The sequence below is a fragment of the Carcharodon carcharias genome, chromosome 21 (assembly GCF_017639515.1).
Source record: "Carcharodon carcharias isolate sCarCar2 chromosome 21, sCarCar2.pri, whole genome shotgun sequence".
Taxonomy (NCBI): Eukaryota; Metazoa; Chordata; class Chondrichthyes; order Lamniformes; family Lamnidae; genus Carcharodon; species Carcharodon carcharias.
This window is the reverse complement of record NC_054487.1, coordinates 23,263,568-23,290,328: the sequence shown is the minus strand read 5'-3', so window position 1 is coordinate 23,290,328 and position 26,761 is coordinate 23,263,568. Positions and strand designations below refer to the sequence as shown.

The window sequence follows — 26,761 nt, the reverse complement described above, 5'->3', positions numbered from 1 at the left end:
TACGGTTTTCCTGTGATGTCACAGTTAGTTAGACACGGATGGTGTATCTTTCTCTTAGAGTCCGTCTTTCTCAATGGAATATCTTTGTTGAGAGACCTCTTTAAATGTTTGCCTCAGCTTCAATCTTATCTTTTAACCCTTTTCCTCATTCCACTTTAGCAAACTGTCTTCAAACACTTGTAATTGCCTTTATTTATGTCTAAGACACTCGTTTCAGACCAACATTTCTCAAACTGAATTCTTTCATGTTATGATCACTCTTACCAAGAGGAGCCTTTACTATGAGCTCACTAATTAGTCCTGTCTCATTACACATTACCAAGTCTAAGATGGTTTGTTCCCTTTCTGGTTCTAGAAAATTTTGTTCTAAGAAACTGCCTCGAATGCGTTCTATCACCTCATCCTCCAGGCTTCCTTTGCCAATTTGATTCATCCAATCTATATGAAGGTTAAAATCTCTCACGATTATTGCAATTATTTTTTGCAAGTTGTCATTATTTCTTGATTTATACTCTGTCCTATAGTGCAGCTACTGTCAGGGGACCTATAAACTAATCCTACCAGTGACTTCTTCCCTTTGGTATTTTTTATCTCCCCCACCCCCAAATTGATTCCATAACTTGATCTTCTGAGTGTAAGAATTTTGTAAATTTCAATGAGATCACCTCCCATCCTTTGAAACTCTAGAGAATACAGGTGCAGTTTCCCCAATCTCTCTTCATAAAACAATCCCGCCATCCCAGAGATTAATTTGGTGAATCTCTGTCGCACTTCCTCTATGGCAAGTATATCCTTCCTTGGATAAGGGGACCAAAACTGTACAAAATACTTTAGGACCTTGGTAAGAGCACATCTGTACAATTGCAACAAGGCACCTTTACTCCTGTGCTTAAATCCTCTTGCAATAAAGGCCAACATACCATTTGCCTTCCTAATTGCTTGCTGCACCTACATGCTAACTTTTAGTGACTCATGAACAAGGATACCCAGGTCCCTTTAGTCATCAACATTTCCCAACCCCTCACTATTTAAGAAATACTCTGCCTTTCTGTTTTTCCTATCAAAGTGAGTAGCTTCACACTTATTCACATTATGTTTCATCTGCCATGTTCTTGCCCATTCACTTAGCCATATTGGCAGGGAGAACAAGAAAGAAGCTTATTATCTAAATGGTGAGCGATTTCAGAGCTCTAAGATTGAGGGATCTAGGTGTCTGAGTGCATGAATCACAAAAGGCTAATCTGCAGATACAGCGAGTAATTAGCAAAGCTAATAGAATGTTATCATTTATTGTGAGGGGAATTGAATACATGAGTAGGAAGGTTATGCTTCAGTTGTATAGGGCATTGGTGAGACCACATCTGGAGTACTGTGTACAATATTGGTCTCCTTATTTAAGGAAGGATGTAAATGCATTGGAAGCAGTTCAGAGAAGGTTTACTAGACTAATACCAAGAATGGGTGGGTTGTTTTATGAGGAAAGGTTGGACAGGTTAGGTTGTATCCACTGGAATTTAGAAGAGTAAGAGGCAACTTGATTGAAACCTTTAAGATCCTGAGGGGTCTTGACAGGGTGGATGTGGAGAGGAGGTTTCCTCTTGTGGAAGAATCTAGGACTAGGAGTCACTGTTTAAAAATAAGGGGTCGCCCATTTAAGACGGAGATGAGGAGAATTTTTCTCTGAGGGTTGTGAGTCTTTGGAAGTCTCTTCCTCAAAAGGTGGTAGAAGCAGAGTCTTTAAATATTTTAAAGGCAGAGCTAGATAGATTCTTGATTAACAAGGGGATGAAAGGTTATCGGGGTAGGAGGGAGGTTACAATCAGATTAGCCGTGACCTTATTGAATGGCAGAGTAGGCTCGAGGGGCTGAGTTACCTACTCCTGCTCCTAATTTGTATGTTCATAAGTCTCTTTGAAACCTCCTTGTATCTTCCTCACAACTTAATTCCCACTTAGTTTTGTGTCAGCAGCAAATTTGGAAATATCACGTTTGGTCACCACATCTAAATCATTTATATTTATTGTCAATTGTGGTGACCCCAGCACTGATCCTTGCGATACCCCACTAGAAACAGCTTCAGAACGACCCGTTTATTCATGTTCTCTATTTCAGCCTGATAACCAATTCTCAATCCAAGGCGATATATTCCCCCCAATCCAATGTGTTCTGATTTTATTTACTAACTTCCTGTATGCGACCTTATCAATCCAGCACAGACTCTCCTGCACCCTCTCCCCTCGGTCCCTCCCTCACCCTCTTCCCTCATCCTCCCCTCAGTCCCTGTCCCCTCAGGTTATCTCCCCTCAAACCTTCCCCACCCTCTCCCCTCAGTCCATCCCCTCACCCTCTCCCCTCAGTTCCCCTCCCCCTCAGACCCTCTCTCTCCAGATCTCCCCTCGCAACCTTCTCTCTTCAATATTCTCCCTCGAGTTTTGAGGTCCTGTTCAGGCGGTGGGAGGGTTTGGATGGGTTTGGATATCCTGAAGCTGATTTGCTCCATCATGACCACAGTCTCAGTGCTCACTGTCTCTCCCTGTCCCAGACTTGCTGCACAGAAACATACGGCCGTCTGAGCAGACCAGCCATCGGATTCAGCCTTCGCTGGAGCCACTGCAGCGATTGCTTCGCTCCCCGGCCGAGAGCCAGCACCGCTTGTCTCCGGAAATGGACCGGGAAAACTCGCAGAGCCTCCTGCCGCCGTCCGAGAGGAATCAGACCCCCAGGTCTCAGGCGGAGAACACGCACAGCTCCTCACCGGACATCGAGCAAAGACTGTCCATTTCCCCAGTGAGTGAGAACCATTGTCCATCAGGCACTGAGAACATGTTAGAGGCCCACCGGACAAATGGCTCCCCACAGGACAGCTCCCGCGTCATCCAGTTAATATCCACTTCCATGATGAACCCGCTGATTCTCAACAGTCGGCAGTCAGCTGAGTTCAGACCAAGGATGACAGAACAGAATCCACACAAGGATAAGCCTCTAAATCTCTCCCGGGAGGAACTGTTATACAGGAATCATCTGATGGTGCCCATGCCAGCCCAGGAGGAGCCGTTGACGCCCATAGGGAGAATTGCAGGTAGGCAAAAAAAATCCAAACTTGACTGGGAGCAGGAAGCTGCACCAAGGGCGAACATGGTGGCTCAGCTCATGGACCCTAGGGCCTTCCTGCCGCTGGAGGGTCTTCACCCACACAGGCCCCTGTAGAGTGGGCTGTTGCTGGTCTTGGTGCAGTGGAGTAAGGTACTGACTGCCCAGAGCTGATTTGACAGTGGGACCTGGGCCTGGGAGAGGGGTCACAGACTCACCAAACCCCATCACAAACCATCAAAGACAAGCAGCTTGCAGCCTGAGTGAGTGGGCACTCAGTGGGAGGGGAGAGCGCTCAGTCTGGTACATGTTGTCAGCTGGTATCTGGTTAATTCAGCACAGGCATACGGAGTGACAATAGCAAGACCCATCCATCTGACCATGGGGATTGCTAAAACTATTGCATTGGTCATTGGAATTGTTAAGTAACAACTCGCAGTCTAGACCTGAGCTCTAAGGCACTGGGGATGGTCTATTGCTATAGAATTTAACACTGGCAGCGAGATTGAGGATTCCTGCCCCCTCCATCAGGGATCGGGCAGTGAGGATTCCTGCCCCTCCCCTGGGGATCGGGCAGTGAGGATTCCTGCCCCTCCCCCGGGGATCGGGCAGTGAGGATTCCTGCCCCTCCCCCGGGGATCGGGCAGTGAGGATTCCTGCCCCTCCCTCACCCCCCAACATTGCCAACTCCACCACTGGAATCGGGCCCATGGTGTTAATCTTTACCCAATATTACGCTGCCATTTTGCTGTGAATTCTCTGGGCTGCGCTCGGCAGTTTTGCTGGGAATTTTAAAAAATTCTATTCTGGGATATGGTCTTCGCTGGCTGGACCAGCATTTATTGCCCATCCCTAATTGCCCTTGAGAAGGTGGTGGTGAGCTGCCTTCTTGAGCCGCTACAGTCCATGAGGTTCAGGTACACCCACAGTGCTATTAGGGAGGGAGTTCCAGGATTTTGACCCAGTGACAGTGAAGGAACGGCAATATATTTCCAAGTCAGGGTGGTGAGTGACTTGGAGGGGAACTTCCAGGCAGGTGGTGTTCCCATCTATCTGCTGTCCTTGTCCTTCTAGATGGTAGTGGTCCTGGGTTTGGAAGGTGCTGTCTCAGGAGCCTTGGTGAATTCCTGCAGTGCATCTTAAAGATGGTACACACTGATGCCACTGTGCGTTGGTGGTGAAGTGAATGTTTGTGGATGAGGTGCCAGTCAAACAGGCTGCTTTGTCCTGGATGGTGTCAAGCTTCTTGAGTGTTGTGGGAGCTGCACTCATCCAGGCAAGTGGGGAGTATTCCATCACGCTCCTGACTTGTGCCTTATAGATGGTGGACAGGCTTTGGGGAGTCAGGAGGTGAGTTACTCGCTGCAGGATTCCTAGCCTCTGACCTGCTCTTGTAGCCACAGTATTTATGTGGCTAGCCCAGTTCAGTTTCTCGTCAGTGGTAATCCCCAGGATGTTGATAGTGGGGGATTCAGTGTTGGTAATGCCATTGAACATCAAGGGGCAATAGTTGGATTCTCTCTTGTTGGAGATGGTCATTGCCTGGCATTTGTGTGGTACGATTGCTGCCTGTCACTTGTCAGCCCAAGCCTGGATATTCAAAACAAAAACAGAATTACCTGGAAAAACTCAGCAGGTCTGGCAGCATCGGCAGAGAAGAAAAGAGTTGACGTTTCGACTCCTCATGACCCTTCGACAGAACTTGAGTTCGAGTCCAAGAAAGAGTTGAAATATAAGCTGGTTTAAGGTGTTGGTGGGGGGGGCGGGGGGGAGAGGGAGAGAGAGAGAGAGAGAAGTGGGGGGGGGGTGTGGTTGTAGGCAAAAGCAGTGATAGAAGCAGATCATCAAAAGATGTCATAAACAATAGGACAAAAGAACACATGGGTGTTAAAGTTGGTGATATTATCTAAACGAATGTGCTAATTAAGAATGGATGGTAGGGCACTCAAGGTATAGCTCTAGTGGGGGTGGGGGGAGCATAAAAGATTTAAAATATTTAAAAATAATGGAAATAGGTGGGAAAAGAAAAATCAAATAATTTATTGGAAAAAACAAAAGGAAGGGGGAAACAGAAAGGGGGTGGGGATGGAGGGGGGAGCTCAAGACCTAAAGTTGTTGAATTCAATATTCAGTCCGGAAGGCTGTAAAGTGCCTAGTCGGAAGATGAGGTGTTGTTCCTCCAGTTTGCGTTGGGCTTCACTGGAACAATGCAGCAAGCCAAGGACAGACATGTGGGCAAGAGAGCAGGGTGGAATGTTAAAATGGCAAGCGACAGGGAGGTTTAGGTCATTCTTGCGGACAGACCACAGGTGTTCTGCAAAGCGGTCGCCCAGTTTACGTTTGGTCTCTCCAATGTAGAGGAGACCACATTGGGAGCAATGAATGCAGTAGACTAAGTTGGGGGAGATGCAAGTGAGACGCTGCTTCACTTGAAAAGATTGTTTGGGCCCTTGGACAGTGAGGAGAGAGGAAGTGAAGGGGCAGGTGTTGCATCTTTTGCGTGGGCATGGGGTGGTGCCATACGAGGGGGTTGAGGAGTAGGGGCTGATGGAAGAGTGGACCAGGGTGTCCCGGAGGGAGCGATCCCTACGGAATGCCGATAGGGGGGGTGAAGGGAAGATGTGTTTGGTGGTGGCATCATGCTGGAGTTGGCGGAAATGGCGGAGGATGATCCTTTGAATGCGGAGGCTGGTGGGGTGATAAGTGAGGACAAGGGGGACCCTATCATGTTTCTGGGAGGGAGGAGAAGGCATGAGGGCGGATGCGCGGGAGATGGGCCAGACACGGTTGAGGGCCCTGTCAACGACCGTGGGTGGAAAACCTCGGTTAAGGAAGAAGGAGGACATGTCAGAGGAACTGTTTTTGAAGGTAGCATCATCGGAACAGATGCGGCGGAGGCGAAGGAACTGAGAGAATGGGATGGAGTCCTTACAGGAGGCGGGGTGTGAGGAGCTATAGTCGAGGTAGCTGTGGGAGTCAGTGGGTTTGTAATGGATATTGGTGGACAGTCTATCACCAGAGATTGAGACAGAGAGGTCAAGGAAGGGAAGGGAAGTGTCAGAGATGGACCACGTGAAAATGATGGAGGGGTGGAGATTGGAAGCAAAATTAATAAATTTTTCCAAGTCCCACCGAGAGCATGAAGCAGCACCGAAGTAATCATCGATGTACCGGAGAAAGAGTTGTGGAAGGGGGCCGGAGTAGGACTGGAACAAGGAATGTTCCACATACCCCATAAAGAGACAGGCATAGCTGGGCCCCATGCGGGTACCCATAGCTACACCTTTTATTTGGAGGAAGTGAGAGGAGTTGAAGGAGAAATTGTTCAGTGTGAGAACAAGTTCAGCCAGACGGAGGAGAGTAGTGGTGGATGGGGATTGTTCGGGCCTCTGTTCGAGGAAGAAGCTAAGGGCCCTCAGACCATCCTGGTGGGGGATGGAGGTGTAGAGGGATTGGACGTCCATGGTGAAGAGGAAGCGGTTGGGGCCAGGGAACTGGAAATTGTTGATGTGACGTAAGATGTCAGAGGAATCACGGATGTAGGTGGGAAGGGACTGGACAAGGGGAGAGAGAAGGGAGTCAAGATAACAAGAAATGAGTTCTGTGGGGCAGGAGCAAGCTGAAATGATCGGTCTACCGGGGCAGTTCTGTTTGTGGATTTTGGGTAGGAGATAGAAGCGGGCCGTCCGAGGTTGGGCGACTATCAGGTTGGAGGCTGTGGGAGGAAGATCCCCAGAGGAGATGAGGTCAGTGACAGTCCTGGAAACAATGGCTTGATGTTCAGTGGTGGGGTCATGGTCCAGGGAGAGGTAGGAGGAAGTGTCTGCGAGTTGACGCTCAGCCTCCGTGAGGTAGAGGTCAGTGGATAGCCTGGATATTGTCTTGCTACATTTGGACATGGACTGCTTCAGTAACTGAGGAGTTGTGAATGGTGCTGAACATTGTGCAATCATCAGTGAACATCCCCACTTCTGACTTTATGATGGAAGGAAGGTCATTGATGAAGCAGCTGAAGATGGTTGTGTCGAGGACATTACCCTAAGGAACTCCTGCAGTGATGTCTTGGAGCTGAGATGACTGACCTCCAACAACCATAACCATCTTCCTTTGTGCTAGGTATGACTCCAACCAGCAGAGTGTTTTCCCCAATTCCCAGTTTTGCTAGGGCTCCTTGATGCCACACTCTGCTGTCAAGGGCAGTCACTCTCACCTCACTTCAGGAGTTCAGCTCTTTTGTCTGTGTTTGAACCAAGGCTGTAATGAGGTCAGGAGTTGAGTGACCCTGGCAGAACCCAAACTGAACATCAGCAAGCAGGTTATTGCTAAGCAAGTGATGTTTGGTAGCACTGTTAATGACCTCTTCCATTACTTTACTGATGATCGAGAGTAGATTAATGGGGCGGTAATTGGCCAGGTTGGATTTGACCTGCTTTTAGTGTACAGGACATACCTGGGCAATTTTCCACATAGCCAGGTAGATGCCAGTGTTGTTGCTGTACTGGAACAGCTTGGCTAGGGGCGCGGCAAGTTCTGGTATTATTGCCAGAATGTTGTCAGGGTCCAAAGCCTTTGCAATATCCAATGCCTTCAGCCGTTTCTTGATATTGAGTGGAATGAATCAAATTGGCTGAAGACTGGCATCTGTAATGCTGAAGTCCTCTGGAGGAGACCAAGATGGATCATCCACTCGGCACTTTTGGCTGAAGATTGTTTCAAATATGTTAATGTTGTCTTGTGCACTGATGTGCTGGTCTCCTCCATCTTTGAGGATGGGTATATTTGTGGAGCCTCCTCCTCCAGTGAGTTGTTTAGTTGTCCACCACCATTCTCGACTGGTTATGGCAGGACTGCAGAGTTTACATCTGATCCATTGGTTGTGGGATCGCTTAGCTCTGTCTATCACTGCCTATGCTGTTTGGCACGCAAGTAGTCCTGTACTTTGGCTTCACCAGGTTGACACCTCATTTTTAGGTATGCCTGGTGCTGCTCCTGGCATGCCCCCCTGTACTCTTCATTGAACCAGGGTTGATCCCCTGGTTTGATGGTAATGGTAGAGTTGGGGATATGCTGGGCCATGAGGTTACAGATTATACAGAGTACAATTCTGCTGCTGTTGATGGTCCACAGCGCCTCATGGTTGTCCTAATTTGAGTTGCTGGATCTGTTTGAAATCTATCCCATTTAGCACAGTGGCAGTACCACACAACATGATGCAGGGTATCCTCAATGTGAAGGCGGGATTTCATGTCCACAATGACTGTGCAGTGGTCATTCCTACTGATCATGGGCTATCATGGACAGATGCATCTGTGGCAGGCAGGTTGGTGAGGATGAGGTCATATGTTTTTCCCTCTTGTTGGTTCCCTCACTACCTGCTGCAGACCCAGTCTCGCAGCTCCGTCCTTTAGGACTCGGCCAGCCAGGTCAGTAGTGGTGCTACCGAGCCACTCTTGGTGATGGACATTGAAGTTCCCCACCCAGATTACATTCTGCACCCTTGCCACCCTCAGTGCTTCCTCCAAGTGGTTTTCAACATGGAGGAGCACTGATTCATCAGCTGAGGGAGGGCGGTATGTGGTAATCAGCAGGAGGTTTCCTTGCCCATGTTTGACCTGATGCCATGAGACTTCATGGGGTCCGGAGTCGATGTTGAGGACTCCCAGGGCAACTCCCTCCTGACTGTATACCACTGTGCCACCACCTCTGCTGGGCCTGTCCTGCCAGTGGGACAGGACATACCCAGGGATGTTGATGGTGATGGTAGTGTCTGGGACATTGTCTGTAAGGTATGATTCTGTGAGTATGACTGTGTCAGGCTGTTGCTTGACTAGTCTGTGAGACAGCTCGCCCAATTTTGGCACTAGGTCCCAGATGTTAGTAAGGAGGACTTTGCAGGGTCGACAGGATTGAGTTTGTTCTTGTTGTTTCCGGAGCCTTGGTTGATGCTGGGTGGTCCGTCTGGTTTCACTTCTTATTGACTTGTGTTTAGCGGTTGGATGCAACTGTGTAGCTTGCTAGACCATTTCAGAGGGCATTTGAGAGTCAACTACATTGCTGTGGGTCTGGAGTCACATGTAGGCCAGACTGGGTAAGGGTGGCAGATTTCCTTGCCTAAAGGACATTAGTGAACCAGATGGGTTTTTACAAGAATCGACAATGGTTTCATGGTCATCATTAGACTTTTAATTCCAGATTTTTATTGAATTCAAATTTCACCATCCTTGTGGCAGGATTCGTACCCAGGTCCCCAGAGCATTACCCTGGGTCTCTGGATTACTAGTCCAGGTTTTCTCAGCAGTTTTGCTGAATGTCCCCTGGGCTCCATTCGTCAGTTTTAATTTACTTCCTTCTACACTTGAGCATTGATTTCATTTCTGATGTTGCAGACGGTGAAGGTGGAACTCAATGTTCCTTTTGGATTCAGCCCCTGGATTCAGCATTTCAGCAGGGAAGAGATACCTGCCCCTTTCTATGTCTCAATGCTGGCTGTGTCCATACGCTCCCACCTGAATGGAGGATTTATTGTTGGATTCTGACAAACTTTAGCAATCCCCATGGTCAGATGGATGGGTCTTGCTGTTGTCACTCTGTATGCCTGTGCTGAATTAACCAGATATCAGCTGGCCACGTGTGCCAGACTGAGCGCTCTCCCCTCCCACTGAGTGTCCACTCACTCAGGCTGCAAGCTGCTTGTCTTTGATGGTTTGTGATGGGGTTTGGTGAGACTGTGACCCCTCTCCCAGGCCCAGGTCCCACTGTCAAATCAGCTCTGGGCAGTCAGTACCTTACTCAGCTGCACCAAGACCAACAACAGCCCACTCTACAGGGGCCTGTGTGGGTGAAGACCCTCCAGCAGCAGGAAGGCCCGAGGCTCCATGAGCTGAGTCACTATGTTCGCCCTTGGTGCAGCTTCCTGCTCCCAGTCTGTTATCTCCAGTTAGATTGTCTGTGTAGACAGACAATCCAGGTTACACAACATCAGGCCAAACTGTGATGCCCTCCACAGTATAATAGGCTACTCATGCAGGCTTGGACACGGAATATAAGAATGGTCACGTGCATTGAAGTTAATGGTGTTCCCGGGTGCTGGTATTTTGCAGTCCTGTTGGATCATTTATGTCCCCAGTGTAGTCACCAGGCGGGAATGCATTTTGAACACAGCAAGCTCCCACAATGTGATGATAACTGGATAATGTATTTTTGATGTGGCTCCCGGGCTGAATATTGGCCAGGACCCTGGGAGGAGTGCCATGCTGTTCAAACTGAAGCTTGGCAGTGTTTAGGCGAGAGGGAGACCGGGTTTGTGTTTAATGTCTGTTAGTGCAGTGTCAACCTGGATACTGTGCTCATGTCTCTGGGCTGAGATTGAGAGGAGAGTGACAGTGCGATCTGTCCCCTGAGTCCCTGCTCAGTCAGAGCCAAGTGAGACTTGTTTTAAAACAGCAACTTTTCTCCAAATCCAAATTGCATATTAGTGTCAGCAGCCTGGGAAAGGTTAAAGGTCACTAACATTTCTCTTGTTCTATCACTGCCTCACAGACTGCAGGCTGCTCTGGGACTATGTTTACCAGCTGCTGTCGGACAGCAGGTACGAAGCCTTCATCCGATGGGAAGATCACGAGTCAAAGGTTTTCCGAATTGTGGATCCCAATGGACTTGCAAGGCTGTGGGGAAACCACAAGGTAAAGGCTTCAGTTTGTGGTCTCTTGGGGCAATTACAACAAAAGTGTGTGGTCGGGGGGTGGTGGTTCAGGTTTGTCGTCTGTTCCTTGATGTTGGCCTGAATGTGTTTCAGGCAATTTAACCTGGTGAACTCCAATTGAACCAACTGACCTTTTAAGTAAGGAGTGGAGAGGAGGTTGTGAACGATGTTATGAACAAGTCAGACACACAATCGAGACAGAGCGTAGACTTGGCAGATGGAGTGGAGGGGGAGACATGTTTGTAGACTTGGGGAGAGGGAGACTGGAACGTAGACTGGGGAGGGGGTGGTTGGTGGTGGAGATAGGTGGAACTGAGCAGCCATTGAATGGCAGAGCAGGCTCAAGGGGCCGAGTGGCCTATTCCTGCTCCTAATTTGTATGTTCTTAAGTGTAGACTTAGTGGGTGGTGGGGGTATTTTGGGGAAGGAGAAAGTTTAGATATTCTGGGGGAGGGATTGGGGAGATGGATTCTCTCAAACTGAGTTATGCATGTTGGGGCCAGGGTTGGAAAATAAGAATGTCTTTCATCCTAATGACCCACTTTGTAAAGAAACTCCTGGTTGTTTTCCCTGGGCCCTCCAGTGATGGATTTAGCCAGCAGGGGAGATTGTTTTCCCCAGTTTATCTGATTTGAGTGAGTTGATCAGATCTCCAGGGTCATGCTGTTGCTGCCTGGTGAACCAACCATTACCTTGCAGAGGGCAAACAGCAACTCTCTGACACTGCTTTCCCCTAGACCATGATCCCCACCACCAAACAGTAAGCCATTGTTTCCAGGATTGTCACTGACTTCATCTCCTCTGGAGCTCTTCCCTCCATAGCCCTCCAACCCCAACCCCAGAGAGCCAGTTCTACCTCCTTCCCACAATCCATGACTGTGCTGATCCTATTCTTTCAGCCTTGTCCCTAAGCCACTGAACCTATTTCTTTTTATTTGGGCTCTATTTTTATCTCTGCTTTGCCCAGTCTCTTCTCACTTACGTCTGTGACTCTTCCGATGTCACATTAACAATTTCCATTTCCTGGTCCTAACCGCATCCTTTTCACTATGGACTTCCAATCCTTCTGCACCTCCATCCCCACCAGGACGGCCTGAGGTTCTGCCAGGGCCACTCAGCTCCTGACCTCATTACAGTCTTGGTTCAAACATGGACAAAATAGCTGAACTCCCGAGGTGAGGTGAGAGTGTCTGCCCTTGACATCAAGGCAACATTTGACTTGAGTGTGGCATCAAGGAGCCCTAGCAAGACTGGAATCAAGGGGAAATCTGTCCACTGGTTAGAGTTATACCCAGCACAAAGGAAGATGGTTATGGTTGTTGGAGGTCAGTCATCTCAGCTCCAGGACATCGCTGCAGGAGTTCCTCAGGGTAGTGTCCTCAGCCCAACCACCTTCAGCTGCTTTATCAACGACCTTCCTTCCATTGTAAGGTCAGAAGTGGGAATGTTCGCTGATGATTGCACAATGTTCAGCATCATTCACAACCCCTCAGATACTGAAGCAGTCCATGTCCAAATGCAGGAAGACCTGGGCAAAATCCAGGCTTGGGCTGACAAGTGACAAGTAACATTTGCGCCACACAAGTGTCAGGCAATGACCATCTCCAACAAGAGAGAAGCTAAACATCGCCACTTGATGTTCAATGGCATCACCATCACTGAATCCCCCACTATCAACATCCTGGGGGTTACCATTGACCAGAAACTCAACTGGACTAGCCATATAAGTACTGTGGCTACAAGAGCAGGGTCAGAGCCTAGGAATCATGTGACGAATAACTCACCTCCTAACTCCCCAAAGCCTGTCCACCATCTATAAGGTGCAAGTCAGGAGTGTGATGGAATACTCCCCACTTGCCTGGATCAGTACAGCTCCCACAACACTCAAGAAGCTTGACACCATCCAGCACAAAGCAGCCCGTTTGATTGGCACCACATCCACAAACATTCACTCCCTCCACCACCGATGCACAGTAGCAGCATTGTGTATCATCTACAAGATGCATTGCAGGGATTTACCAAGGGTCCTTTGACAGCACCTTCCAAACCCACAACCTCTATCATCTAGAAGAACAAGGGCAGCAGATAGAAGGGAACATCACCACCTGGAAGTTCCCCTCCAAGCCACTCACCATCATAACTTGGAAATATATCGCCGTTCCTTCACTGTCGCTGGGTCATAATCCTGGAACTCCCTCCCTAACATCACTATGGGTGTACCTACATCACATGAACTGCAGCGGTTCAAGAAGGCAGCTCACCACCACCTTTTCAAGGGCAACTAGGGATGGGCAATAAACGCTGGCCCAGCCAGCAAAGCCCACATCCCAGGAATGAATATAGAAAAAGGGCGCTCTGCTTCTTCCTTGAACGGAGATTGGAAGAGTCCCCATCCACCACCCTCCATCCACTGAGTTTGTTCTCTCACTGAGCAATTTCTCCTTTTATTCCAATCATTTTCTCCAAATAGCTATCATGCCTGCCTTTTGTGGAATATGTGGAATATTCATTATTCTAGTCCTGACTTGCATCTTATAGATGGACACCCCCCTCCCCACCCCCGCCATCTCTTTTTCCGGTACATCGATGACGGTATTGGTGCTGCCTCCTGCTCTCTCCATGAGCTGGGAAATTTCATTTACTCTGCTTCCCTTTTCCACTCCTCTCTCACCTTCACATGGCCCATCTCCAGCTCTTCGCTTCACTTCCTTAACTTCTCTGTCTCCATTTCTGGGGATAGATTGTCTACTAATATTCATCACAAGTCCACCGACTCCCACAGCTACCTCGACTACACCTCCTCACACCCTGCTTTCTGTAAGGGCACCATCTCATTCTCCCAGTTTCTCTGATTCTGTCACATCTGTTGCAATGAAGCTACCTTTCACTGTGACATTACTAAGGTGGCTTCCTTTTACCTTGACTGAAGATTCCCCCTACCATGGTTGGCAGGGCTCTCAGCCATGTCCATTCCATTTAATGGACTTCCCCTCCCTCCCAAAACCATAATAGGATTCCCCTTGTCCTCAGCTTCCACCCTACCAGCCTCTGTGTTCAATGGATCGACCTCTGCCATTTCTACCACTTCCAACAAGATGCCATCAAGGACACCTTCCCCTTGCCTGCCCTTTCAGCAACCTGAAGGGATCATTCCTTCCACCACACTGTGGTTCATCCTTGATCACCCCAAACTCTCCTTCCCACAGCATCTTCACATGCATTCACAGGTGTAACATTTGCCTGTTTACCTCCTCTCCCTTCACTACTCAAGGCCCCAAACACTCCTTCCAAGTGAAGCAGTGATTTCCATATACTTCCTTTGATCTAGTTATTGTATTCACTGCTCATGATGTGACCTGCTCTGTACTGGGGAGACTAAATGCAGACTGAACCTCTATTTAGTCCACAAGCATGAGCCTGAGCTTCTTGTTCCCTGTCATTTTAATTCTCCCCATTGCTCTCACTCTGACCTTTCTGTCCTTGGCCTGCTGCACTGTTCCAGTGAAACTCAACACAACCCCAAGGAGCAGCACCTCATCTTTCAATTAGACACCCTCGACCTTCTGGAGTCGACATAGAGTTCAACAATTTCAGGCTGTAAACTTTGTCCTTTTTTTTCCTGTGTGTTTTATTTCTGGCTCAGTTTTTTTTCTCTCATCCTTTTCTTCATTCCTCTACTTTTGGATCCAGCCATTCCCACCTCATTGATACACATCTTTTTGTTTCTTTACTTTACCCATCAACACTCGCCAGCTGTTGCACCATGAAACCCTTCGTCATTTAATCTCTCCTCCCCTCTTATACACTTCCCTGTGGTTCTTCTCCTCCCTCTTTCACAAACTCCAACCTCTTTCACAAACTCAAACCTCTTAGACTTCTAACTTTTCCCAGTTCTGATGAAAGGTCATTGACCGGAAGCGTTAACTCTGTTTCTCCCTCCTCTGATGCTGCCTGACCTGCTGAATATTTCTAGTATTTTTGTTTTTATTTTGGGTTTTAAGGTTGCAAATATTTTTTTGTTTCAGATCTTCTCTTACCGTTCTCTACTCTAAAGGGGTAAAGTGTCAGGCAGTCTGCCCGCCTTTATGTCTGTTGAATTAGCGGCTGTTTGAGGATCCCATTCCCCCTCTGCTGTTATTGTACGTGCAGTAGGGGAAGGCAGAACGAAGGTTTCACTGCTTGGGCTATAGGTGGGAAGGCTACAGGTGCCTTCTTTTGGGGGGAGGGGGGTCCACCATGTACCCATTGTGGGTATCCCCCAAGAAGGTATCTCCTCCGTGGCTCCTTTCCCCCCCTCACTGGGATCTCTGATTCCTCACCGACCAAAATGTCCAGACTTACCTTAACATCCAGTATCCCTGTTCATCCTTCCCGGGGACTGTGTGTAGTCCCAGCAGTGACCACTACTGCCTCCTGGTGCTGCTGGGACGTCGGTGCTGCTGGCCAACCTGTCCCTGAAGGACATAAGTCCCACTCTCTCTTCGTCTGGGCTGCCCCAGCATATTTTCACTGTAGGGCAGTCAGCTTTAAAATCAGTGAAGTGCCGAATGACTTTTCAACCAGGTGCAAGGAATATGTCCCCCACTCCCATAAAACTCACCCCAATGAAAAGAACCCAGTTTCTTGCCTCCACATAACTAAAGCCCCTCATCACAGGATAATGATGTGCATGAGGAAGGTTATTCAGCCCATCCATCCAAGCAGTTCCTAACGCTTTCCTGTCACGTGATCCCATTGGTCATGATTGCACGTTCTTTCCTAATGGGATTAAAAAGCTGAGCCCAGCCTTTCCCTTAAAGCTGGGCTCCTGCCACAAGGAATCATTTAGTGCCTCCTTTCTGCACTTCAGAACTTATCCCATGGATCTGTGTTTGTGCGTCTTTAGATTTCTGACTTTACTTTTGCATTCGAAAATAAAAGTAAAATACTGCAGATGCTGGAGATCTGAAATAAAAACAGAACTGGCTCTGAAGAAGCATACTGAACTCGAAACGTTAACGCTCTTTCTCTCTTCACAGATGCTCCCGGACCAGCTGAGTTTTTCCTGCACTTTCTGCTTTTATTGCTTTTGTAGCCTAGGGGTGGGGGATTTTTGCGGAGTCCGCAAGGCTTTGTGGACCTTTAAAAATGGCGGGCGGGACCTGGATGCAGAAGTCCTGCCCTTATTTCCAAAAGGTCAAATTGTCTGTCCCGGGTGCTCTGAGCTCACAGGTTAAAGCTGAATTGACAGCTTAAAGAAGCATTAAAAGATTAAGGATTTAATCAGAAGTTTGTTTTTATAAGCGATTAATTACTTGCGATTGAGAAGCTTTGGTGCTCTCGTGAATGGGAATATTTTCACTATCAAGTCTGTATAGTGAGAGCAGTTTCAGATTTTTAGAACTTTATTTTATTTAATTTCCACTTGGCTCCTGAGGTCTGCCATGGTGGGTAGTGAGTGAGTTGGCAATGAGTTGGTGTGGGGAGTTAGGGGACCATGGTGGGAGGGTGGGGAAATTGAGTTGACAGACGGGGAGTATGAGGGCCTCGGGGAAGCGTGGGTGAGGGGGTGTGAGGACTAGAGGGTGTCCCACAGAGCTGAGGTGGGCCTGCCACACAACTCATCTCAGCACTCGCCCACCCCAGTGCCCTGCTTCCAGGTTTGGTAGGCCTGACTGCACAATGCACCTGAGGAGCATTTTCATGGTAGGATCCTAAGTTTTACAAATAGAGACATAAGGCTGGATTTTGGCTACCGAGACAGGTAGCTCCTGTCGGGAAATTTCCTGACTTGCCAGCCCCACCTGAGGTTGAATTGCAAGATTTTCGCTCTGGGAAGGGAGCAGGTGCATTGTGCAGTCAGGCCCCACCAAACCTGGAAGCAGGGCACTGGGGTGGGCGAGTGCTGAGATGAGCTGTGTGGCAGGCTCGCCTCAGCTCTGTGGGACACCATCCCAGTTGTTTCAGGCTCCCTAGTCCTCACACCCCCTCACCCACGCTCCCCCAGTCCCTCATACTCCCCACACCAACTCATTGCCAACTCACTCACTACCCATCATGGCAGACCTCAGGAGCCAAGTGGAGATTAAATAAAATAAAGTTCTAAAAGTCTAAAACTGCTCTCACTATACAGACTTGATAGTGAAAAAATTCCCAATCATGAGAGCATCAAAGCTTCTCAATCGCAAGTGGTTAATCGTTTATAAAAACAAACAAACTTCTGATTAAATCCTTAATATTTTAATGCTCCTCATTTTAAAGTGTGCCTTCAATTGTTCCACCTCCTTGCCTTATACCATCTTGATCCCATCATCACAACCTTCTGTACAAACTGAGGTAAAATCCTAATTTAATATCTCGGGCATTTCTCCATCCTTTAAGGAAAGGTCAAGTCTAATCAGCCCCATACTCTCTAACTAGCACAAAGGAAGATGGTTATGGTTGTTGGAGGTCAATTATCTCAGCTCCAGGACATCACTGCAGGAGTTCCTCAGGGTAGTGTCCTCAGCCCAACCATCTTCAGCTGCTTCATCAATGACCTTCCTTCCAGCATAAGGTCAGAAGTTGGGATGTTCATTGATGATTGCACAATGTTCAACACCATTCGCGATTCCTCAGATACTGAACCAGTCCATGTCTAAATGCAGCAAGAGCTGGACAACATTCAGGCTGGGCTGACAAGTGGCAAGTAATGTTTGTGCCAGTCAAGTGCCAGGCAGTGGCCATCTCCCAACAAGAGAGAATCTAACCAATGATGTTCGGTGGCATTCGCATAATTGAATTCTTCACCAACAACATCTGCTTGCTGAATATCCAAGGGTGCTTGATATTTAGTAAGGACAGGCAAAAAGGAAAAGGAACAAAAACAAAAATTGCTGGAAAAACTCAGCAGGTCTAATGGCATCTGTGGGGAGGAAGACAGAGCTAACGTTTCGAGTTAAAGGAAAAGGAGGGTGGGCATGGCATTGTTAGTTAGGGATGAAATCAGTGCGATAGTGAGAGAGGATATTGGCTCAGAAAATCTGGATGTAGAATCAGTCTGGGTGGAGCTGAGAAGCAACAAGGGGCGTTAAACAGTGGGAGTTGTCTATAGGCCTCCAAACAGTAGTGGGTAAGGTAGGGACAGGATTAAACAGGAAATTAAGAGATGCACATAACAAGGGTGATACAGTGATCATGAGTGACTTTAATCTACATATAGACTGGGCAAACCAAATTAGCAATAATACTGTGGCGGATGAATTCCTGGAGTGTGTATGAGATGTTTTTTAGACCAGTTTGTCGAGGAACTGACTAGGGAACAGGCTATCCTAGATTTAGTATTGTGCAATGAGAAGGGTTTAATTAATAATCTTGTTGTGTGGGGTCCTTTAGGGAACAGTGGCCATAACATGATAGAATTCTTCATTAGGGTGGAAAGTGAAGTAGTCTGATCTGAAACTAGGGTCCTAAATCTTAACAAAGGAAACTATGAAGGTACGAGGCGTGAGTTGGTTAAGGTAGATTGGGGAACTTCATTAAAAGGTGGACAGACGATGCCTAATATATAAGGAATGAATATATGCATTCCAAAAGTTATACATTCCTTTCTGGCGCAAAAACACAACACGAAAAGTGACCCAACCATGACTAACAAAAGAAATTAAGGAGAGTATTAGGTCCAAAGAGGAGTCATATAAAATTGCTAGAAAAAGTGGCAAACCTGAAGATTGGGATCAGTTTCGAATTCCACAAAGGAGGACCAAGAGATTGCTTGATTGAGAGGAAAAATAGAGTATGAGAGTAAACTTACAAGGAACATAAAAACAGACTGTAAAAGCTTCTATAAGTATGTAAAAAGAAAAAAAAACGGTGAAGACAAATGTAGATCCCTTACAGTCTGAAATAGGAGAATTTATTATAGAGAACAAGGAAATGGCAGAGCAATTAAACAACTACTTAGTTCTGTCTTCACAGAGGAAGACACAAATAAGTTCCCAGAAATACTAGGGAACCAAGAGTCTAGTGAGAAGGAGGAATTAAAGAAATTAGTATTACTAAAACAATAATGCTGGAGAAATTAATGGGACTGAAAGCTGATAAATCCCCAGGGCCCAGTAATCTACATCCCAGGGTACTAAAGGAGGTGGCCGTGGAAATAGTGGATGTGTTGGTTGTCATCTTCCAAGATTCTGTAGATTCTGGAACCGTCTCAGCAGATTGGAGGGTGAAAAATATAACCCCAATATTTAAAAAAGGAGGGAGGGAATTACAGACCGGCTAACTTAACATCAGTAGTAGGGAAAATGCTGGAGTCTATTATAAAGGATGTGATAACAGGACACTTAGAAAATATCAACGGGATTAGACAAAGTCAACATGCATTTGTGAAAGGGAAATCATGTTTGACAAACCTACTGGAGTTTTTTGAGGATGCAACTAACAGAATAGATAAGGGAGAGCCAGTGGATGTGGTGTATTTGGATTTTCAGAAAGCTTTTGATAAAGTCCCAGATAAGGGGTTAGTAAAATTCAAGCACATGGGATTGGGGTTAATATATTGACATGGATTGAGAATTGGTTAGCAGACAGGAAACAGAGAGGAGGAATAAATGGGTCCTTTTTGGTGTGGCAGGTGGTGACTAGTGGGGTACCGCAGGGATCGGTGCTTGGGTCCCAGCTATTCATGACATATATCAATAATTTGGATGAGGGAACCAAATGTAATATTTCCAAGTTTGTTGACGATATGAAACTTGGTGGGAATGTGAGCAATGAGGAGGTTGTTAAGAGGCTTCAATTCAAATTAGACATGTTGAGTGAATGGGTAAATACATGGCAGATGCAACATAACGTGCATAAGTGTGAAGTTATCCACTTCAGTAGGAAAAACAGAATGCAAAGTATTATTTAAATGGTGACAGATTGGGAAATGTTAATGTATAAAGGGACCTGGGCGTCATTGAACACCAATCATTGAAAGCAAGCAGTTAAGAAGGCTGTTATGGCACAGCAGATGGCAAATGCTGAGCTGTACAAATCCCAGAGGGAAACTTGAAACAATTATTTTACTATTTGTGTTTATTTTGAGTTTGAATTCACGAGTAATAGGACCACTGAGTTTTATAGGTTTCTTATTAAATTAAATGAAACCTTTGCTAAATTTTTTAAAAATGATTTTAAGCACATATGTCTACAAATTACCAATATAATAACTTCTAAATCCTCTAGTAAATCTGGCTCCCAGTTACACCTCCGTTAAGGCAACAGTAAAACACATGAATTTAAACAGACCCAGGCAAAGCGCACACCCTATACAGTCAAATTCAAAGTGAGTTTTTCTCAGCTTCAGTTCCTTGTAGACAGCAGCTTAAAGCTTAGATGCTGGAGGCTTTTCACACTTGTTAGATCATAAAATGCCTGTCCTTTATGTATATTTTCCCCTTTGAATGCACATTCCTATTGTTTCATTATGTCATTGGACTTTACCTCTTTAATAATTAAAACCTATCATAGTACTAATTTTACCAGTAATCTTTGGGGAAAAGTAAACACACTGTGTTTCTTAACTTCTGGCTAGGTGTAACATTTCACTCCCTCTTTTGAATTCAAGCTACTCTGGTTTATTTAAAAATGCAAATGTTCCCTTTACACCTCACATTCTAAATCTTCCCCTGTGTTTACCTATTTACCATTTCAAGCCTAGATTCTCTTCTTACATTAAAGCCTTCAGACCAGCTACCTTTAATTCAATTAAGACTCTCTCGCTCTCTCTCTCTCACACACACACAAACACACACACACACACACACACACACACACACACACAAAAACACCCACCGATGCCCCCCCCCCCCACCCCGCTATTACCCTACTTTATGATAAATTCCAATAACATTATGAAAATTATTATATCTTCCTGACAAAGGCAAATGGTATGTTGGCCCCATTGTGAGATGACTTGAGTACAGGAGCAAGGATGTCCCACTGCAGCTGTACAGGGTCTTGGTGAGACCACACCTGGAGTATTGTGTGCAGTTTTTGTCTCCTTACCTAAGAAAGGATATACTTGCCATAGAGGGAGTGCAGCGAAGGTTTACCTGACTGATTCCTGGGGGCTAACTAGGCCTGTATTCATTGGAGTTTAGAAGAATGAGAGGGGATCTCATTGAAAAATATAAAATACTGACAAGGTTGGACAGACTGGCTGCAGGAATGATATTTCCCCTGGCTGGGGGGGGTCTAGGACAAGGGGTCACAGTCTCAGGATACGGGGTAGACCATTTAGGACTGAGATGAGGAGAAAACTCTCCACTCAGAGGGCGGTGAACCTGTGGAATTCTCTACCACAGAGGCTGGATATATCTAAGAAGGAATTAGATAGATTTTTAAACTCTAAAGGCTTCAGGGGTATGGGGAGAGTACGGAGTACGTGTTGAGATAGAGGGTTAGTCATGATCATGTTGAATAGCAGAGCAGACTCAAAGGGCTGAATGACCTCCTGCTCCTATTTTCTAAGTTCCTATGATGCACAGTAGCAGCAGTGTTACCATCTACAAGATGCACTGCAGGAACTCACCAAGGTTCCTTTAACACCTTCTAAACTGAATATTTTTAGGCTGAGGTAGATAGATTCTTGTTAGGTAAGGGATCTGAAGGCAAGAGTGGGTAGATGGGAATGTGGCATTCAACACAAACAGAGCAGCCATGATCCTATTGAATGGCAGAGTAGGCTGAAGCAGCCGAATGGGCTACTCCTGCTCCTATTTCGTACGTTCATATGTTCATAAACCCATGATCGCTACCATCTAGAAGGACAAGGGCAGGAGATACATATGAATACCACCACCTGGAAGTTCCCCTCCAAGTCACTCACCATCCTGACTTGGAAATATATCACAGTTCCTTCACTGTCGCTGGGTCAAAATCCTGGAACTCCCACCCTAACAGCACTGTGGGTGTACCTACACCATATGGACTGCAGCGGTTCAAGAAGGCAGCTCACCACCACCTTCTCAAGGGCAACTAGGGATGGGCAATAAATGCTGGCCCAGCCAGTGATGCCACATCCTATGAAAGGATATTTTTTTTAAATAATTTTAAATTAATAAAGCCCTTTACTTACATTCTGGATCTTTATTCATCCTGTCTGATTCATTCTAACCTTTAGCAACTCTTTATTCTTGTAAAGTTTTCTTTATTATGGTTCCTTGGTTGCCCACGTATCATCATTTTTAAATATTTCATAGACTCCAGTGTTTGGTATCTTGCTGATAATCCTGTGGCTCTGGTGGAGTGAGAGGCAAACCACCTTGAGCTGAAGGTGCTGTGCCCTTTGACATAAGAATTAGGAGCAGCAGTAGGCCATTCAGCCCCTCGAGCCTGCTCCACCATTCAATAAGATCATGGCTGGTCCCATTGTGGTCTCAACTCCACTTTCCTGCCTGTACCCTATAACCCTCGACTCCTGTCTAGCTCAGCCTTGAATATATTCAGTGCTCCTGCCTCCACTGCTCTCTGGGGAAGAGAATTCCAGAGATAAGCGACCTTCTGAGAGAAAAAATTCTCATCTCCATTTAAAATGGGAGATCCCTTATTCTAAAACTGTGTCCCCTAGTTTTAGATTCCCCTGTGAGGGGAAACATCCTCTCAGTATCTACGCTGTTAACTTCCCCCATCAAAATCTTATGCTTTGCTAAGATCGCTTCTCTTTCTTCTAAACTCCAATGAATCTGTTCATCCTTTCCTGATAAGACAACACTTAATCCCAGGCATCAGCCTAGTGAACCTCTCTGAACTGCTTCCAATGCAAATATATCCTCCTTAAGTGAGGAGACCAAGACTGTTCACAGTACTCCAGATGTGGTCTCACCAATGCCCTGTACAAATGTAGCAAAACGTCTCTACTTTTATATTCCATTCCACTTGCAATATACGACAACATTCCAATTGTCTTCCTAATCACTTGCTGGACCTGCATACTCACTTCTTGTGATTCATGCAGACACCCAGATCCCTCTGTACTTCAGCATTCAGCAGTCTCTCTATTTAAGTAATATTCTGTTCTTCTATTCTTCCTGCCACAGTGGACAACCTCACACTTTCCCAGAGACCACAGCTGGGAATGTGGCCACACTGCCCATGAGTTTCAGCCTGTTAAATGGACAGGAGGGTGAGGGAAGAGGGGTCAAACTGATATAATGCATCACAGAGATTTCTGGGCCCATGGCCCACCTCTTGGTTAATCCTGAACTATTCTCCACCATGAACCACCTCCCCAGAATGGAAGCTGAGTTGTCGAGGCTCAAGCTTTGGAAAGGGTTTTGAAGGGGGTTTATTAGCTGGTCCATGTACCCACTGGTGTACTTGTTGTATAATGATCCAAAACTCTTTCTGAAACAGAACCGAACAAATATGACATATGAGAAGATGTCAAGAGCTCTTCGCCATTACTACAAACTCAACATCATCAAGAAAGAGCCCGGCCAGAGGCTCTTGTTTAGGTAATGTGAGGGTGGGTGGTCCCGTGAAATGGGGGAGTGGAGCAAAGTATTTGGGGGTGGGGAAGTCTGATGGCTGGGGACCCGGACGGTGTGGTGGGGGGGGAATGGAATTGCTGCTGAGGGCATTGGAGTTGGGATGGTCTGAAGGGATGGACAGTGCTGCGTGGGCTGGTGACAGATCATGAGGGGCAAGGGCCAATGGAAGCCGTCAGTGGGGGTGGGGAAGGGACTGTGAAGGTGTGTCACTGGGAGAATGGACAGTGAGAGTGGGGCTGGGGAGGGGGATGGTGGGGTGGGGGCGGGGGTGACAAATGGTAAAAGCCATGACGGTGGGGGAGGGGTACGGATGATGATGGGGCCACAATGAGGAGGGATAGATATTGAGAGGGTTGGTGGAGTGGGATGTGGCGAGGGGGTGTAGGACAGTGAAGAGGAGGATGGTGAGATGGCGATGGGGGGGTGTTGGGACAGTGAAGAGGGGGATAGTGAGGGGGGAATGGGGGTAGGGACAGTGAAGAGGGGGATGGTGAGGGGGGATGGGATTGGGGGGTAGAGACAGTGAAGAGGGGGATGGTGAGGGTCATGGAATTGGAGGGTAAGGACAGTGAGTGGGGTATGTGGAGTAAGGACTGATGCGGGGGACGGTGAATTGGGGTAGGGGGGTAGGGACAGTGAAGAGGGGGACGGTGAGTTGGGGTAGGGGGGTAGGGACAGTGAAGTGGGGGATGGTGAATTGGGGTAGGGGGTAGGGACAGTGAAGCGGGGGATGGTGAATTGGGGTAGGGGGTAGGGACAGTGAAGCGGGGGATGGTGAATTGGGGTAGCGGGTAGGGACAGTGATGAGGGGGATGGGGAGTTGGTGTAGGGGGGTAAGGACAGTGAAGCGGGGGATGGTGAATTGGGGTAGGGGGTAGGGGCAGTGAAGAGGTGGGTGGAGGGTAGGGGCAGTGAAGAGTGGGGCAGTGAGGGAGATGGGATTGGGGGGGCAGGGACAGTGAAGACGGGGGGCAGTGAGAGGGGGATGGGTTTGGGAGGGCAGGGACAGTGAAGAGGGGGACAGTGAGTGGGGGATGGGGGGATTGAGGGGTAGGGACAGTGAAGAGTGGGGCAGTGAGAGGGGGATGGGATTGTGGGGGCAAGGACAGTGAAGAGGAGGACAGTGAGTGGGGGATGGAGGGCAGGGACAGTGAAGAGGGGGATGGTGAGAAGGGGATTGGGGGGTGTTGGGACAGTGAAGAGGGGGACAGTGAGTGGGGGATGGGGGGTAGGGACAGTGAAGAGGGGGATGGTGAGAAGGGGATTGGGGGGTGTGGGGACAGTGAAGAGGAGGACAGTGAGTGGGGGATGGGGGGCAGGGACAGTGAAGAGGGGGATGGTGAGTAGGGGATTGGGGGGGTGTAGGGACAGTGAAGAGAGGGACAGTGAGTGGGTGATGGGGGTAGGGACAGTGAAAAGTGGGGTGGTGAGGGGGGATGGGAATGGGGGGTAGGGTGGGATGTTCCTGCCTACCTGATTGAAGGATTTTTTTTCCCTTGTTAGGTTTATGAAAACCCCAGATGAGATTGTGAACAGTCGGTCTGACCGCCTGGAACACCTGGAGTGCCAAGAAATGGAGGAGCCACTGTACCAGGATGAGGAGTGCTGAGTGCTGTGACTGTGGGAACTCTAACTGGATAAGGAGAACAAATTACAGCTGTTGGACTGGCAGTGTCAGAGTGTTGGGAGTGGAGAGTGGCTCTGTGTGGGAGTGCTGGAGACACTGAGGCCCACACTACTCCAGTTTATTGCTATATCTACCCTACACCTGCTGCTTCATTTACTGTGACAACTATCAACCTTTTATTGGACCAATGACTGGGATTGACTGAGGATAAGCTGAGGTTGGTCCTAGAACCTGCTCTCCATCTTTGCCACCTCCTTGTAGGCCCTGATATACTGCCAGGCTTCTACAACACACCAGCTTCTTCATAGCACCAATGAGTGTAAGGAGCTGGGAGTGTGGAGTCAGACTGGACTGAAAGGCCTTATTTGGGGCCTGTGTCTGTGTCAGCCTGTTTGGTGGCAGAGGTGTCTCCTGCTGTCCAATGCACTATTACTCTTAATGATTAGAACTTGAATTTGTAGTGATTTTTTTTAAAAACTGCACAAATGGAATCTCTGTCTCTGTCTCTGCCTGAGCTCATGCTGAGAATCTACATTTCTTATTTGAAAACACACTTTGTAATGACTCTTTTTAAACAATGCTACACCTAAAATTAAAATGAAAATGATTTGGATGTGGACACACTGCGATAGAGCTGGAATTGTGTTCACCCGGGGGTAACTCTGTGAATCACGTTACCCAAAGTTACAGCACAGTGCGATAGTCACCAACTTCATCTTTCATCACTTCTTGTTTTTAGTAACAGACTGGAATAAGTATTGGTCACCACCTCTGTCTACTCAGGTCTTTACAAGAGGAAAACAGTCTGTTTGGCCAATGCAGCTTTTCCTGGAGTTTTATCCTGCACATGAGCAGTGGCTTCAATCCATTTCCCCAAAATCCCTTTCTCTCATTGTCCTTCAACCACAAATCTGACCCATTCTTAAATTATCTCCGCTTCACTTGTAACTCTGTTCATTTCACAGCTTCAGACCCCCCTATATATTTACTGATAGAATGATAGGGTACGGAAGGAGGCCATATCTGTGCCAGTTCTTTAAAAGAGTGATCTAATTGGTCCTGCTCCCTTGATCTTCCCCAGTCAGCTTGTAACTGTCATCCTTTTGAGTGTTTATCCAATTCCCTTTTGAAAGTTATGAATGAATCTGCCTCTGCCCCAACTCCCCCCTTTCAGGAAGTAACCTCCAGAGGCTATGCCCTGGTTCGTTGCCAGTAATCTGAAATCTGATCAGTTATTAATCCTTCTGCCTTGCACAACCATGAAATCATCTCCTTAATTGTTTCTGCTTTAAGGGAAACAAGCTCTGTTTCTGTAATCCCTACACATAACTCATCTCTGGTTATGTGACCATAACATGATAGAATTCTTCATTAGGATGGAAAGTGAAGTAGGGTCTGAAACTAGGGCCCTAAATCCTAACAAAGGAAACTATGAAGGTATAAGGCATGAATTGGTTAAGATAGATTAGGGAACTTCATTAAAAGGTGTTAGACAATGGCTAATATTTAAGGAGCAAATGCATGCATTGCAAAAGTTACACATTCCTTTCTGGTGCAAAAACACAACAGGAAAAGTGACTCAAACATGGCGAACAAAAGAAATTAAGGATAGTGTTAGGTCCAAAGAGGAGTCGTATAAAGTTGCTAGAAAAAGTAGCAAGTCTGAGGATTGGGAGCAGTTTTGAATTCAGCAAAGGAGGACCAAGAGGTCCTTCTTTGAGGACATAATTAGTAGAATAGATAAGGGAAAACCAGTGGATGTGTTGTATTTGGATTTTCAGAAAGCTTTTGATACAGTATGAGAATCAACTTGCAAGAACATAAAAGTGGACTGTAAAAGTTTCT

The 26,761-nt window shown here is 47.0% G+C and overlaps 1 protein-coding gene across 1 annotated transcript in view; it reads left to right on the top strand.

The window, feature by feature from the left end:
* The window catches only part of LOC121292908 (transcription factor ETV6-like), a 67,120-nt gene extending 41,585 nt beyond the window's left edge, over positions 1-25,535 (top strand). Inside the window, exons 5-8 of the mRNA XM_041215374.1 lie at positions 2,543-3,079; positions 10,630-10,772; positions 23,153-23,253; positions 24,793-25,535. Coding sequence (XP_041071308.1) covers positions 2,543-3,079; positions 10,630-10,772; positions 23,153-23,253; positions 24,793-24,898 — 887 coding nt within the window. The 3' untranslated portion in view covers positions 24,899-25,535. The remainder of the gene's footprint in view (positions 1-2,542; positions 3,080-10,629; positions 10,773-23,152; positions 23,254-24,792) is intronic.
* Positions 25,536-26,761: the final 1,226 nt, after the last annotated feature.